We start from the raw sequence: 15320 nt of genomic DNA, 5'->3' as shown, positions 1-15320 counted from the left end.
GTTTGTGGATATGATAGATCATCCATAGAATTATAATATATTCAATTGTTGTGATCAAATGATAGATCATCTATAGAATTATTATTTATTTTTTAATTCTAAAAATATAAAAAATAAATAAGAAATTTCAATTGCTCTATGGATATGATAGATAAATCCATAGATCTAAAACATATTTAGTCTTTAGAGAAAAAAATTATATTTTCAAATTTTTTGTTAATTTATATTTTCCCTAAATATCTTCATGAAATTTCCATAAATCTATTGATAACACAAAAAAAAAAAATGTGATTTTGAATGTAAGAAATGTAGATCAACATAAATATAAACATTCAAGAAAAAATGAATCACAAGATATTATAAAAAATTGAAAAAAAATTATCTATTTTTATCATTTTTTTTTCAAATTTTAAAAAATTAAAAAAAAATTGACGATTCACACTTGTTTCTTGCAAACTTTTGCAAATCTAGCACTCTAGGAATGAAGTTTGGAGTTTTAGAGTCATTTGAGGGTGAAAGAAGGCTTATTTCGAGGAAAAGAAGTTTCTTTTTTTTTTTAAGTTTTTGGCCTATCTTTTTTGTCAATACACCCCCGATACGCCTTGATACGGGTCCATTATGCATGAAAAAAGATGAAACATCTGATTTCCATGCGCATTCTGTATCTGTTTTTTTAAGATACGATACAAGGCGTATCGTATTGAAATTTTAAACCTTGGTTACAACTGGTCCTCGACCGTAGAAGAAAGCTAAGCTTGATGAGGTCATTTCATCTTTTGATGATGATTTGAGGGACATTCGAACCTCACATGTTGATGCATTGGTAGGAAAGAGGAATTTTGATTGATAATGGTAGCTTGGCTGAGATCCTCTTTTATGAGTCTTTTTCATCAGATAAAGATCCCTCAAGACCTACTTACACATACAGATGTACCCTTGGTAAGATTCAATGGGGAAATTGTTCGACTTGAAAGAAAGATAAACCTACTAGTAATAGTAGGAGGCGCACCAAAGTTCTAACACTCTAGAGGAACGTCACACCACCTCCAGAATGTCTGATAGGGTACTTTGATGAACTGCTCTACTTCTTTCGGCTGAGCACTTGTGATTACATGGTGAAGCACATTGGCCTTGGAAGTGGGGGCAACTGATACACTCAAAGTCAATGACCAATTGAATCCAAACACGTGGCATCAACCTATATAAGCTTGAGACTTCAACTTGAGTGGCCCTCGCTCATCCTTGCTTGATCATCACCTTGCTCCCTTTTTTTGGAAGCTCGATGACCTCGACGTCTATAGGAGCACAGCCCAACCGAGAATGTGTCAAGCTAGGAGAGGATAGTGGTGGGAGCCATAGACCCACCTGGTGGCATGGTTGTCAACTAGTTGGGTCTGATCTGATGGACCCAATTATAATAAATAAATACATTTAATATATATTAGTTATTATATATATTATATGTATATTATATATACTTTATTTAATATTATATATATAACTCGGGCCAGGTCTGAATCGGTTTAGGACTGGGTAGAACTGGTTTCGAATCGATAGTAGTCAGGCCACTATATGAGACCCCAAACTGACTCGTCATTTCTAGTTTCTAAAATCAGAACCAGTCGAATCGGTTTGAATTCCCATAGGGCATGTTTGTTTGCTGAGAAAATTGGACTGAGAAATGTTGGGATGAGAAAAGGAAAATTTATTTTCTCAGTTAGTTTTAATGTGTTTGTTTGCTGAGAAAATTTTTCTCAACTAAAAAAATGCATGTAATTTACTTTTATGACAACTTGCACTCCCCAAATGTATGACACATATGATTGAATTTGCCATGTGGCATGATAGTGTTATTAAACTTGCTCATTCAAAAATTTTACTTGAAAAGAGTAAGAAATGCTTAATTATTTGGACCTGCTCATTCATCATATAATTTGTTCATAGGTCTATTCAATGTACTCATCCATAAAAAACCTGTGCATGCATTCATAAAATAGTCTACTATAAACTAAAATTGTTCTATTATTTGGACCTATTGGTACATCAAAGAAGTTGCATTCAATAACATATTTCATTCAAAAAGTCATACATACATCAATAAATCATTTGAATTTATCTTTAACCTGTAATTAGTTCATCAATGCCAATAGTTCAACCTATTCATTCCATGTAGTCATAATCATCCATATACCAATAAATCCATTTGTGGTAAAATATAACCATTCATTCCACCTAATACAAGTAGGAGGGCCATTAGGAGTTTGCAATGGTCTTTTACTACCAAAAGCTTGTTTCTCCTCCTTGGGTACCTTTTCAATCTTAAGAGGCTCGGCATCACCATGTTTTTCAACTTTGACAGTTTCCAACCTCGAAATTTTCTCAACCTTTACATTTTCAACCCTTGAAACCTTCTCGACCCGTACAGAGTCTGGTGCCTTTTGCACCTTCTCAACCTTGACGGTCTCTGCCTTTGCAACATCAGGCTTCATAGAATCTTTGTTATCTGAGCATCCATTTTTCTTGTTTTTAGTTGTTTCCTCAATAACTACTCTTTTCCATATCTCAATCAAATCAGATGCCATAGCCTGGATCTTCTGTCTAGGATGTTTTGTGAGTAGGCGAACACGTTTTCCAACCTGAAAGTTAGATATCATATGTAAGTTAAATAGGGATCAGGGAAAAAAACATAGAAACAAAAAGCTTTTCTTTAATTTAATTATGCACTTTATATAGCTCAGGAGTTTCCAACGCCATAAAATTTTAGCCAGTTTATGATTAGCTACTAAAATATCACCATATACAGCACAATATCAAAGAATGAGTTTATAATCTGACATGAAGGCAGCAATTCCAACTTTCGGCATCAATTCATTCACCCCAACAGTTGATTGATAAGGCCACAACAAAAAAAGAAATAGCCTTTTTTTGGTAAACAAGGATTATTAAATAAAGCTTGTATATTACACAAGGATAGCTTGTTCTTCCCTGCAAACAAGCCAACTCAACTTCAATAGTATAGCCTTACCAAATTTTAGATAGATCACTACTAAAGACTCGTTTATCAATCCAATTGTCAACAGAATTAGCTCTTCACACTAGTGTCCTACAACCATTAAATTGTTGACAAAAATTTGCCATCCTGAACAAGGAGTTCAACATTCCAGGTAGGTTAGACATTTGTTTACAAACATCCAATAAAGCTACTTCAGTCACTTTACAAAATTAGTTTGCAAATCGCCACCATTGCTTCTATCTGCAAACCCTCGCTCGCTAGGAAATAACCACTTTATCCTAATGAGTTTTACTTTTTTTTATTCTTCATTTTCAACCTAGTGTTCATTTAGCAGTTAGCATTTTCAACCTAGTGTTCATTATAATGGATAGATAAGAAGAAACATTGAAGGGGAGAAAAAACTATATAAATGAGAAATTTTACTTTAGCAAGTAATTAGCAAAGTTGTTTTAACCGAATGTGCGGATATAGCAGATAATAATCCTTCAAAAAGGGAAAAGAGACTTCTCTGCAGATAATCACATGTATTGTCTTCCATATTTCTCTCTATAAAGGCCAGACCATCTCATGTAGTTCTTCCACTTAAGCCAAATGTTTCGAGCGAAAGATATCCCTCAAGGAAAAAACATAGAAAAGGTTTTTCGTTTTTCCTTTCTTTACACACACACAAACCAAAAAAAAAAAAACTGCAACACAATGCGTTGCAGAGAAAGTATAAAGCAATAATAAGAGGAAAAAAATAAACAAAAAGGGAATAAATTTCAACTCTAAAATCCGAATCGAATCCCTCGAACGAATCTGATACCTTAAAACATTATGCAAACCCGATAAAAAACGCATACCTGAGTATCGATAAAAAACGCATACCTCGAACGAATCCCTCTCTGCTGCAGCAGCGTCCGTAGCCTTCTTCGCGGCTTTGAACAACTCAAGAAGTTCCCCGCCATGTATATATGGAAACCAGACTGGAAAACCTATTAAAATTCCAAACAGAATCAATCGAATACGAAAACAAAAGGGGATAGATCAAATCAAACAAGCAGTGATAGAAACGAACAGAACAGAAACTCTAGAAATCACAAGATCTAGGGCATCTTTCTTAACAATGAGAGAGAGAGAGTAAGAATTGAGACCAATACGATTTATAAAGCACGAGAACGAAACCTTGATCTCTCCCCTTCGACCTTCCGCTATCGCTGAGAAGAGTCGGTGCCTTCGACTTCTTGCTCTCTCACAAACTCGAGATATTTTCTCACACGACCCCCGCTCACTTAATTTTGGGATCCCGCGTCGTCTTGTTTTTCATTTCAAAATACTATTTACTTATAAACAAACACAAGAAAAAAAGAATCATTGAAGAATATTCCCTTTTCTCAACAATCAAATGGACCCTTAGGCCCGAACCTAACGTTAGACATGTCAAAACGTCAACAGATATCCTAAAATCCTAGCCATGTGTCACAATCCCATATGTCCCGATTCATTTATCACATTCACTATAGTTAGACACCTCGGACGGCTCGGACTCGGACGGTTAGAGTTTCCTCCTCCATTTTGATTTTAGTAATTTGATTGTCGGAGTGACGCCTCTAACATTAGCTTTTTAGAAACATCGTTTTCGTCTGACGTGGACAGCTGATGACTCCGTCGTCTTCGTTGATGCCTTTGAGACGTCATCAATTGTCACCGATGATCTTAAACCTGAGGTGTCAAGCCAATGTGTTTGATGAAATGCTCTCTGACCGAGATGTTCCAAATTTTCAATCAATGACAGTGGGTAAATGAATGGAATTCGAAGGTGATTTTCATCACTGTACCACACATCAGTCAATTATCGAGAGAAATGGTTTACCGATACATAGAATGCCAAATCTAATGTTTTATGCATAAATAGGATCCCGACTTTCAAGATATACTCGATTTTTTAATAATCAATTAAACCAAACAATGAAATACATGAGCATTTGTTGAAACACTAGATGAAGAATCGTATTCAGGAGTGGGTCCCGATTAACAAGGGAATGGATCGTTGCAAGTCTGTGTCTGCTGTTCTTATCCGAATTAGGATTCCGGGATTTTCGTCGTAATTAACACGGAAAATGACATCACGGTCGCGTCTTCGATGCTCGGAAAGAAGCCGGTTCCTCTGATCCTACGAAACCGCTCATTAATTATCTCTGCAAGCATTGTGTAATGCTTTTGGTCTCTTTGTTATACTTCCCGTCAAGACTCTAGGGGTAGAGGGAAAGGGAGAAGCCATGGCCGACAATCAGAAAGCAGAGCTGTTCGAACTCGACAATGGGACAATGCGAGTGAAGATCAGTAACTATGGTGCCACTATCACTTCCATGGTCGTCCCTGATAAGCAAGGTACTTCCTTTTTGATCTGCTTCTGATTTTCTACTATCCCCCTATTCGAATTGAAATTAGGACTGTTTTGATGTTTGTTTTTTTTTTTTTTTTTTCGGTTTCAAGGAAATCTTGCCGACGTTGTTCTCGGATTCGACTCTCTCGAACCATACCTTGTGAGTTCTGTATGCCCTTTCATAAAAGAACACTTTTTTCTTTGATCTTTAGTTCTTTGATGAAGAAATTGACCATGGATCTTTTAGTTCCAATATGATTTATTTGTTTTAAGCAAAAAAAAAAAAAGGAACCCATTTCGTAATTTGCTTGAATTTTGGATGTTAAACTATGACAAACCTAGGTGATCTTCTTTCTCGGTGGGTTTTGGAACGATTTTCTCATGATTGGTGTGTATCTATGTTTGTTCAGAAAGGTGCTGCCCCTTATTTTGGCTGCATTGTTGGTCGGGTGGCAAACAGAATCAAGGATGGGAAGTTTACCCTCAATGGAGTGGAGTACTCTTTGCTTATTAACAAGCCTCCAAACAGTCTCCACGGTACTGAATTTTGAGAAACTTTGGAGATCTTTTTATGTTCAAGTTTATGTCTGTCTAATGGCATGCAAATGGGCAGTGGAAGATTAAGAACTAAATGCTTGTAATTAGGGAGATATGTTTATCTGGTCCTTTGGTGCTTGGTTGCATTTATGGATAATTCACTTGATCACTGAATTCTACATTGCATCTGCTTATGCAAAAAATCACTATAGTATGTTGAATCTAAAAGATAGAGATGGGCAATTTATATAATCCACACTCCACACATGTTTGTTGAACATGCATGCATGTAGGAATCTTCTTTATTATACATCCTTTTGGTTATTAATACAATTTGCTTTGTTTATTCTTTGATATGAAACTTGATAAACTTCATTTATGGAAAATGAAGCTACATAGAAGAACATGGTTTGCATGGAAAAGAGGGAGTGTTCTCTAGAGAAAGGGATAAAACCAATTACCTTTTTCTGTGTAATGTTTTCTTCTAGTCATGGAAACAATTGAATTTGACAGGAAAGTTCTTGTATCATCGATTAAAGTTCATGAATTTTCTTTTAGTTGTCTGGTTGACACACCAGGGACAGGAAAAAATGTTCAAGAGATCTTCCATGAAAGGCACAAGGTTGGAATTGCTGTTGAGGCAGGATATTTAGTTGTCTTCGTCTGGAAAAGAAAGACCTGCTAATTCTGCATTTATATGATCTGCATTTAGTTTTTGATTGGAATTCATATGTTTTTTTTCCTTGAAGAAGTATAAGCAATTTTGTCATTTAGAAACTACTATGATCATCTACGAAAGTTCTGTTATGTTCTATTGGTTCTCTTTTACCCAAGATAAAGGTTTCCCTTTTCTTATTGAACTAGTGTTTATGTACTGTTGATCTTCATAAACAAATTTGTCAGAGTTGATGAGTTTTGTTGCTACCTACGTTTTCTGATTCCTATTTCCCTTCTTTCCAGGCGGCCACAAGGGTTTTGCTAAAGTAGTGTGGGAGGTTGTTGAACATAAAGATGGTGAACACCCATCAATTACCTTCAAATATAATAGTCCTGATGGGGAAGAAGGTAAGCTTCTTGGGATTCTTGTTTTTATGATGTTCTGATTCATGTGCTGATTCTTTGGTTGTTTGCTAAACTAGGCTACCCAGGAGATGTTACTGTAACTGCAATCTACACGCTTACTTCAAGCACAACAATGAGGCTTGATATGGAAGCCTTGGTTGAAAACAAACCCACTCCCATTAGCTTGGCTCAACACACCTACTGGAATTTATCAGGGCACAGCTCTGGGAATGTACTTGAGCATTTGGTTCAGATATGGGCATCTCACATTACCCCAGTTGATGAGAATACCATCCCAACTGGTGAAATAATGCCAGTTAAAGGAACTCCATTTGACTTCACAACAGAGAAGAAGATCGGTGCCTCAATCCACGAGGTTCCTGGCTTGGGATATGACCACAATTATGTGCTTGACTGTGGGGAAGAGAAATTAGGCTTGAGACATGCTGCTAAAGTCAAGGATCCCTCTAGCTCAAGGGTCTTGAATCTATGGAGCAATGCACCAGGCATGCAATTTTACACTGCAAACTATGTGAATGGGATTGTTGGTAAGGGCGGAGCTATTTATGGAAAGCATTCAGCGCTTTGTTTGGAGACACAAGGATTCCCAAATGCCATTAACCAACCAAACTTCCCATCTGTTGTTGTTCAACCAGGTGACAAGTATAAGCACACTATGTTGTTTGAGTTCTCAGTGGAGTAAAATAGGGATTTTGCAGAAGGGTAAATAGATGAGAAAGGACTGTTTTTAACTGAATGTGAGATATGACCTCAAGTAATAATATATATTAGTGGAATAAATTGACATAAACTTAAAGCATGCACTATCATCCATTTTGTTTGGTAAAAAAAATATGGTGTTCTTTTCCTGCAATAAGTGAATTCAGAAGACGACTTGAGATTCATGTCCACCCCTTGACAAAGGTTTCAAAGTCTGTTCATTGTTTTGACTTTTGATTCATCCAATTGAATACTCAACAGGGAAGTGATTTTTACTCGAATGTCAAACTATATTTTCTAGGCACTTGCTTTACAGTACTTCTGGCTATAAAGTATTTTGGACTTTGGACTTACCTGAATCTTTTGAATTTTAGCTCTATAAAAATGAATCTTTTGAAATTGGCTCTATAAAGTATAGGGCCTTGCTCTATAAATCAATCCCAGCTCAGGTATTCAGATTTTATTCAAGAAAGTAAAATGAAAAAAAAAATGTCGGTATTTTACCAAAAGAAATAAAAATAATGACTTGTAAATTACCATGTTGTGAAATTATAGTCAGAGTTTACAAATGATCCTTTTTTATCCATTTATATTGGGCCTGCTTGGGTTTAATTGGTGCCCATAACTTTGAAGAAAATGAACCAAAAGTACTTTTAGAGAGCTGTTAGTCGTTTACCAACATTTTGAAGTGGTTGTCCATCTACCTAAAATCAACTTAGAGTTGTCCAAACAAAAGAGTAGTTGTGCAATTCAGTGACAACAATTTCTTTGAATAATGGGTGGCCTGGAGACCACCTGGAATGAAATAATTTTAGTGCGGCTTATTTGCAGTTTTGAGCAATTCAGCATCTAAAATGAGCCATTTTCTTAAACAATGGAAAACCAAGGTCAAGGTGGCCTTCTAGAGAAAATATGTAAAGGGGTGGCTTTTTGCTCCAAGACTCTCAGACTCTGACTTGCAGTCTCAAGCTTTTCTGCCTGAGGTTTTAGCATTGCACCAACAATGGCCCTCACTATTTTGGCAATATTTAAACAGTAAAAGCAAATCAAAATTGGAAGGAAACAGGGAAACAGTAAACAATCACATTGACCTATTCCGCCTAAACGTGGCACCCAAACGCCTCATAAGGTTCTCAATGGCTTATACTAGGGTGCTCTCCATTACTCAGAACTTTTGACAGGAGATAACACAGTTAAAGTTTTAATATAGCAAATATAGGCATTCAGCACTCAGCAGTGGAAAACAATGAATTTAAATAAGGCTACAAAGGTTTCTGTTTGTTAAAATTTAAATCAGGTCCATTTGAGGGTGATATGAATTTGAACCATTTAAATTGGATCAAATATGGATCCAATCGATATGATAATATTTTGAATGTTGTCTGTACTAAAGAGTCTTGGATTCAAGTCTAAGAAGTTTATTTTCATTTCATTTTTTTTTCTAGAAAACTATTTTTAGTCCGTTTCATTAATAATAGATTATAATTTAATTTTTTAGCTCATTTATTGATGAAATTAATTATCCAAAATCTATCCAAATTCGACCCAAATCCATTCTATATCTGACGGATAAGGTCCATTTGAATTTGAGTAATAATTAATGAATAAATTTGGGTCTAGGTATATCTGATTCAATCCAATCCGTTTGAAGCCCCAAGTTTAAATTCATAATGCCATCATTCCCATGAACATCAATTATAAAGAACGCCAATAATAAAATGGAGTATGCCTAGATCCAAATTTGAATTGAATCTTATCCATTAGATTCATTACTCGGGTCAAATTTAGATATTGAATATCATTAATAAATTAAGCTAAAAATGATCAGAGAATATTATATATCATTAATAAAATTAACTAAAAATGACTTTGGTGTTGTACCTAAATATTATCACTTTGTAATGGATCAGAATGGGATTGATCTATAATCCATTCAATTATAAATTTGATTGAATTCAAATTTCGTTAATTGGGTTGAAATCAAATTTGGACAAAAAGACACCGTTTGCGGTCCTAACCCATCATCAACAAACACAAGGGCCTGAGCATATTTTGATCTCTCTAAGGCTCCCTCATGCCATACCTCTGCTACAAAGTGGTTGTGACAAAAATCATGGTTTAATGCCTTCCAAACTTTCCATTCAATAATTTAAACGCCCAGCCAACCCAACCATATCTACCAGCAGAATTAAAAACACTTAACATTGAAATGAATATTGTAGACCAACAACCAAAGTTCTTTCCAATGTCAGGTCAGCTGATAATCATGTCTAAACAATAATTTTTGAAGGGTATTTTATTAGTGATGATGAGTCATTTGGCCTCACTCCCACCAGGAAAAAAATCAATCTTTCCAGCATCCCAACAGAAGAAAAGGAAAGCAAAAAAGCCTTCAACATCAGAAGAAGTCAATGAAGCTCTGAGACTCTGACTTTTGTAATCTCATAACTACCTCTGTCAATTATAAATTATAAAGTTGATGTCCACATGCCATCCATCTTGCGCTTATAATCAAATTTATCTCTGCAACTGGACCCACTCTCACCACTCTGATTGCATAGTCTGCAACCTATTTTCAAACGCCAAGGACCCATTTCTTACATCCATTAGGGGGAAGAATAACTAGGTAACCACTTTATGTGCCCACACCTAACTGTAATTATTGTTGCTTAAAGCAAAATACATTTGAAGGAAACCCTTTTCTATTAGGTTTCTAGGCCGCCCATTTCATGAATATAGAAACCAAAAGAAGAAAGAAGAATATCAACTACTTCAAAACTAGTAGCAACAAACACTCACTTATGTAGATACAAAAGGATACATGTTTTGTACAGATACATCAGACTAGACCATCCAGTAGTCAAAACCCATATGATGAAATGATGCAAAGATGAGAAAGAGGAAAGGGTTGCTCTTCCTTGCCCATCCCCTAACAAATAAAAAAATTAAAGAAAAAAGACAAAAGAAAATGTGCTTGTCCTAACTGTCTATAAACTAATGCTGTCTACCTGGCATCAGAGTTTTTGTTGGATATCAATCAGCTTTTGGAGCCAGGATTTCTCACACTTACAATGACAGAGTGGCCTGACCTGACTAGCCTACACTCACACAGACACATGCTCACCCCCCTGCCTCCTCATCCTCCACCCTCCCCTGAAAAAGGTGGTGATGAGTACAGCCCACAAAAAGTTGGGCTTACTTGGACACTGAAAAGAAAAGAAAAAAAAAAGGCAGACTTCAATTTTAATAGTCTGCTGCTCATACAACATTATCATCAAACCATACAAGAACCCTCCCCTCTCCTTGAAGGGGGCTCCTGTTACTAGTCATAAAAGACGCAAAATTCATACAGCGTCTTGTCCCATATGATCACTGCAGACTGTGTGCTAGTAGTTCCTCTGAACTCTGAGAAAACAACCTGCATTCATCAAGAAGAAAAACAACTCAGTATGTATATTAGCAATATATTGATAAATACACATTCAAAGTAGATTGAGATATAAATAACAAATTCAAATGCCTATTGGGGTGCTTGAGTCTGCATTGTGTAGCATAACACAAGCATGATTACAACCATATTGTTGTCACGAAGAAAATGAATGTTATAGAAAAAGGAGATATGAATTTGATCTATATGGATTTATAAGAACTAGGTTAAAATAGAATTTATACATCAATATAGAAACAGTGGTATATTAAATGGAATAAAAAGGGTATTATGTTACCTATTGTCTTTTGCTCAATGGTTAAGCAGAAAGTCATGCAAGAACACCATCACCCATGTTTCTTACACGGAGCTCAACGGTCCTCAGATCGCGAAGGTGTTGTAGAATCTCCTGGAGAAGATCCATCCCCTTGTCTCCTTTCTTCAAGGAGCTGATACAATGCTTCAGAAACTCTCTATCTGCCTCAAGAGCCTGTAGCCTTTCATAGACATGGTCCACCTCCTCCTCAATAGCATGCTTCTTTTTCTCTAATGCAAGCTTGGAAGCTGATGATGAGTTTTGCAAGACAACCGAATCAGATCCTTCTTGTTCTTCATTCACTACTCCGTCTTCATCTTCCATGCCAATAGCATCAAAAAGAGGAAGGAGGTTCTTTGCCTTGCCACCAAGGTTTCTTCTCTCTTGGTAATATTTTGCGTCAAATCCCTCAGAGAAACCATTTGAAAATCCATTGAACTCTTCGCCATTCTCTTCTGCAAGATGTTCAAGGGGTTTTACATCTTCAAGGAGCTGCTCCTCATCATCTCCCAATGTGAAAAGCTTCTCTTCAAGTACCTTGAGCTGCTCTATAATTGAGATCCTCTCTTCCTCAAACTCAGCCAGTGATTCATCAAGAGTGCTCAAATGCTTGGCACATTCTAGCCCCTCAACCTCCAAATTTAGAACTGCATTAGTAGGAGTATAGATGCTGCTTTCCTGATGGCTATGGAAACTATCTTCGTCGACAATTTCATGGTGAAGATCAATAGACAGATCATCACTATCCTCAGCATTGCTGGAAGAAGCAGATGAAGCTCTGCTCCTCCCACTACTGTTCTTGCTTTGCCTCATCCTTCTCTTCTCTTTTGCTTCATACTCAAGGACCTTCTTGCGATAAACTTCCAACTCCTTTTCCAGATCTTGCTTTTCCTTTTCCCTCTTGACCATGAGTTCATTTAAAAGCTGCAAAGCCTCTTGGTCATACTCAGATTGTTCTTCCATCATTCTCTGGTACTGCAATGCTTCCATCTGCATTGCAGCCTTTTCTTCCTGAAGCCTGGTTATCATAGCCATTGTCTGATTAGCAGCTATTGCAGAAGCACTCCTCTCTTCTTCTAGTTCTGCATATAAAGCATTTAGAGCCTTGCGTTCTGCTTTAAGCACTGATTTCATGCGATCGACAGTCAGAACCCCCTCGCCAGCTTCGAAATCACTAATGACACTTCCATCCAAAGACTCCTCCGTCCCAGATTCTCTTTTCTCCAATAGTAGAAGCTTTTTATGTATCTGGTGAAGACCATCCACATAACTGGGTGTTTCAGGGGCTTTCTCTTCCTCCATTTCATTGAGCTCTGAAGATAAGGATAAATGATGATTTATCCCTTGTTCTGTCCTATCAGCGGATAAGGTTCTGCCTTCTATGGTTGCTTCCTCAGATTGCTTGGAATCTAATACACAAAGACTTGCATTACAAACTAAACTCCTGTGCAAGAAAAGTTTCAAAGCTTCAAGCATAAAGAACTGGGTTGCCGGAGGACAAGAACAGGATTCTGCATCTTACCTTTATCATTGGCTGCAATTTCAGAGGTTGTAGAGCTTTCAGTATTGTTACCATGAGGAAGTTCATGAGCTCGAGTCTGATTGTTGAATTCCTGATCGAACACCTCCATCCCTGTCAATATCTCTGAATTGTTCTCATCATCCAAAATTTTTAAACCAGCTTCTGTAGATGCTGCATACATCAATGGATTATAAAATTTCAAGATGCTTGAATTTGATATTTAAGCATGACCATAGAAAGAACAGATGATTAAACCACTAAAATTGTTGGTTGTTCTAAAACAATTAATTCTCCATACCTGGAAGATCGACTGATTCCTTAACTTCTATCACTTCAAAGCTATAAGCTTCATCGGACAGAGTCTGAGTTGCTTGAGTAATAGCAACCTCTTCACTTGCGTCACCACCCAAATCTCCATTGCATTCATCAGTGTATAAACTGGAAGAATTATCGTTCTCAGCCATTTCCATGGATTCAATCTCCAAAGAATTTGTCTTCTCCTCTCCTTCATCTGCCAAAAGCTCAACTGTTGCCTCCACTACAATGTCTTCCTCTGCTTCAGCCGATTCAAATTGTGTCTCAACAGGAATTTCTGAATCCAACACTCCTTCCTGATGAACATGCTTGTTCTGGTCTTCCTTTTTACAGCTGTTAAAGGTTTGGTTTTCAGCAGTTGCAGAACCAATCAATTCAACCGGGAGGAGGCAACGATCATTGACATCGTTGATACTCTCCAAACGCAGAGGGATGATTTCAAGAGATGCATCTTCTCTACGACAAACTTCAAAAACAATATCATCAGAGGATCGGAAAACAGCATTTGTACCTTCTGCAGAAATATTCGAATTCTCCTCCTCTGATAGCTCTTGCTCCGTTCCTTCAACGTCACCTACTTTATCATCTTCATCCGTCACCATTTCTTTGATTCGGATACTTGATGGAGACATCAAGCAGCCGACCTCTGCTTCCTCCTCTCTTGTTTCAACACCTTCCTCGACATCAGAAGGCACCCGATGTTCATCCTCCAATCCACCATCATCTTCTTCTCCTTCTCCCCTGTTTCTTTCCATCTCATGCTCATCGTCACAGCAGCGGTCAGTCTGGCTATCAGATTTACATGGATCCGAGTACTCACCTCCATCATGCTCCTCACCAGTGGCATCAGTAATCAAATTTCCTTTCTGGGCATAATCCAAAACACCCCATGAAGGCTGAAACAGCAAATAAGGAGAGTGAAATTTGCTGCTCAAGCTCGAATCACAGCACGAACACCGCAAAACCTTCTCACCATTCTCAACCTTCTTCTCACCATTCTCAATCTTTTTCTCACCATGGGTTGAGATCACATCAATATCCATATCTTTCACCCAAGAAAAGAAAGCAATCCTTCTGCTGATATCGATCGACTTTCCATGACAATTAGGCCGAGAGGACGAGCACTCCTCACACATATCCTGCGCTTCCACCAACTTCCGGTGATTGGAACAGTAACCCAATTTGGAAATCTCAGAGGCATGGTTTTCACAAACAAGATCTCTATAAGAAGCATGCTCTTTTCCTGGCTCGAAGACATGATCGATTCTGGAACACCACAGACAGGGTGTCTTGAGGCCAAAGTAGTTTGCAAACTTGACAATCAGATAGGAAAACAAGGAGTTGAGGAGAAGGAAGAATATCAGAAACCATTCAAGAACTACATAGACGAGAATTAAAGTGATCTTGTGTGTGTTCCTACTCAACATGGTCGCGAACTTGTTGGCAGCCATGGTTGCTCTATATCCTCTATTCCTAACTATTTACAGTCGAAAAAGAGAGAGATTGATAAAAGAAATGCAGGCTAGAGACTGGTTTTAATGGCCTGAACTCTGGAGAAGGTCGGTGTGAGTAAAGGATAGACAGCCAAAGAAGACTTCTTCTCAGAAATGAAAAGAAAATGAAGTCTGAAAGAAAGAACAGAGAGCTATGGAGAGAATGTTTTCGAAGCTTTTGACGAGCAGAGAAGCGGAATACCAGCTTGGAAGTTGGAATTTAGAAATGGACTTATTTTCAGAAGCAAAATGTTGGATACTCTCCTCATATTATACTTACATACTCCGTACAAATCTTGACCGTTCACGTACGTAGGGCCCATTTAATAGATTGTATCTTAGACCCAAAGCTATCATAGTATACTGTCCACGTTGGATGGTTTAGGGTATCTGGGTGATTATAGGTCAATTTTTTGGATCTACCCAGTGCACGAAATGATCGGTTTGAGGCCCACAGTCCATCAATTCCGTCTAAAAATTTTATTTCAGCCCCTGGGCTTAGTGGGCTACCACTGACGCGGACAAGTTGGGCCAAATGTGAGCGTCTTCA

The 15320-nt window shown here is 37.4% G+C and overlaps 3 protein-coding genes across 3 annotated transcripts; 1 reads left to right on the top strand and 2 right to left on the bottom strand.

Moving 5' to 3' along the window:
• Window positions 1-1983: 1983 nt before the first annotated feature.
• Window positions 1984-4312, bottom strand: LOC104609990 (uncharacterized; the record flags this gene model as incomplete). Its single annotated transcript, XM_088903995.1, has 3 exons — window positions 1984-2636; window positions 3881-3987; window positions 4147-4312. Coding segments are annotated over 3 exons (753 nt in total), but the record flags the coding sequence as incomplete, so codon positions are not given.
• Window positions 4313-4933: 621 nt separating this feature from the next.
• Window positions 4934-7799, top strand: LOC104609989 (uncharacterized). Its single transcript, XM_010276443.3, has 5 exons — window positions 4934-5383; window positions 5489-5538; window positions 5789-5915; window positions 6876-6980; window positions 7055-7799. Exons 1-5 carry the CDS (start codon window positions 5272-5274, stop codon window positions 7678-7680), a joined length of 1020 nt encoding a protein of 339 aa, XP_010274745.1. The 5' UTR covers window positions 4934-5271; the 3' UTR covers window positions 7681-7799.
• A 2677-nt stretch (window positions 7800-10476) lies between these two features.
• Window positions 10477-15011, bottom strand: LOC104609988 (myosin-binding protein 3). The gene is made up of 4 exons (XM_010276442.3): window positions 13261-15011; window positions 12963-13133; window positions 11423-12849; window positions 10477-11115 (listed from the first exon to the last, which is right to left on the bottom strand). Exons 1-3 carry the CDS (start codon window positions 14726-14728, stop codon window positions 11456-11458), a joined length of 3033 nt encoding a protein of 1010 aa, XP_010274744.1. The 5' UTR covers window positions 14729-15011; the 3' UTR covers window positions 10477-11115; window positions 11423-11455.
• Window positions 15012-15320: the final 309 nt, after the last annotated feature.

The sequence above is a fragment of the Nelumbo nucifera genome, chromosome 4 (assembly GCF_055504915.1).
Source record: "Nelumbo nucifera cultivar China Antique chromosome 4, China Antique-T2T, whole genome shotgun sequence".
Lineage (NCBI taxonomy): Eukaryota > Viridiplantae > Streptophyta > Magnoliopsida > Proteales > Nelumbonaceae > Nelumbo > Nelumbo nucifera.
The sequence above is the reverse complement of the archived record's forward strand: the minus strand, read 5'-3'. Positions and strand labels throughout refer to the sequence as shown.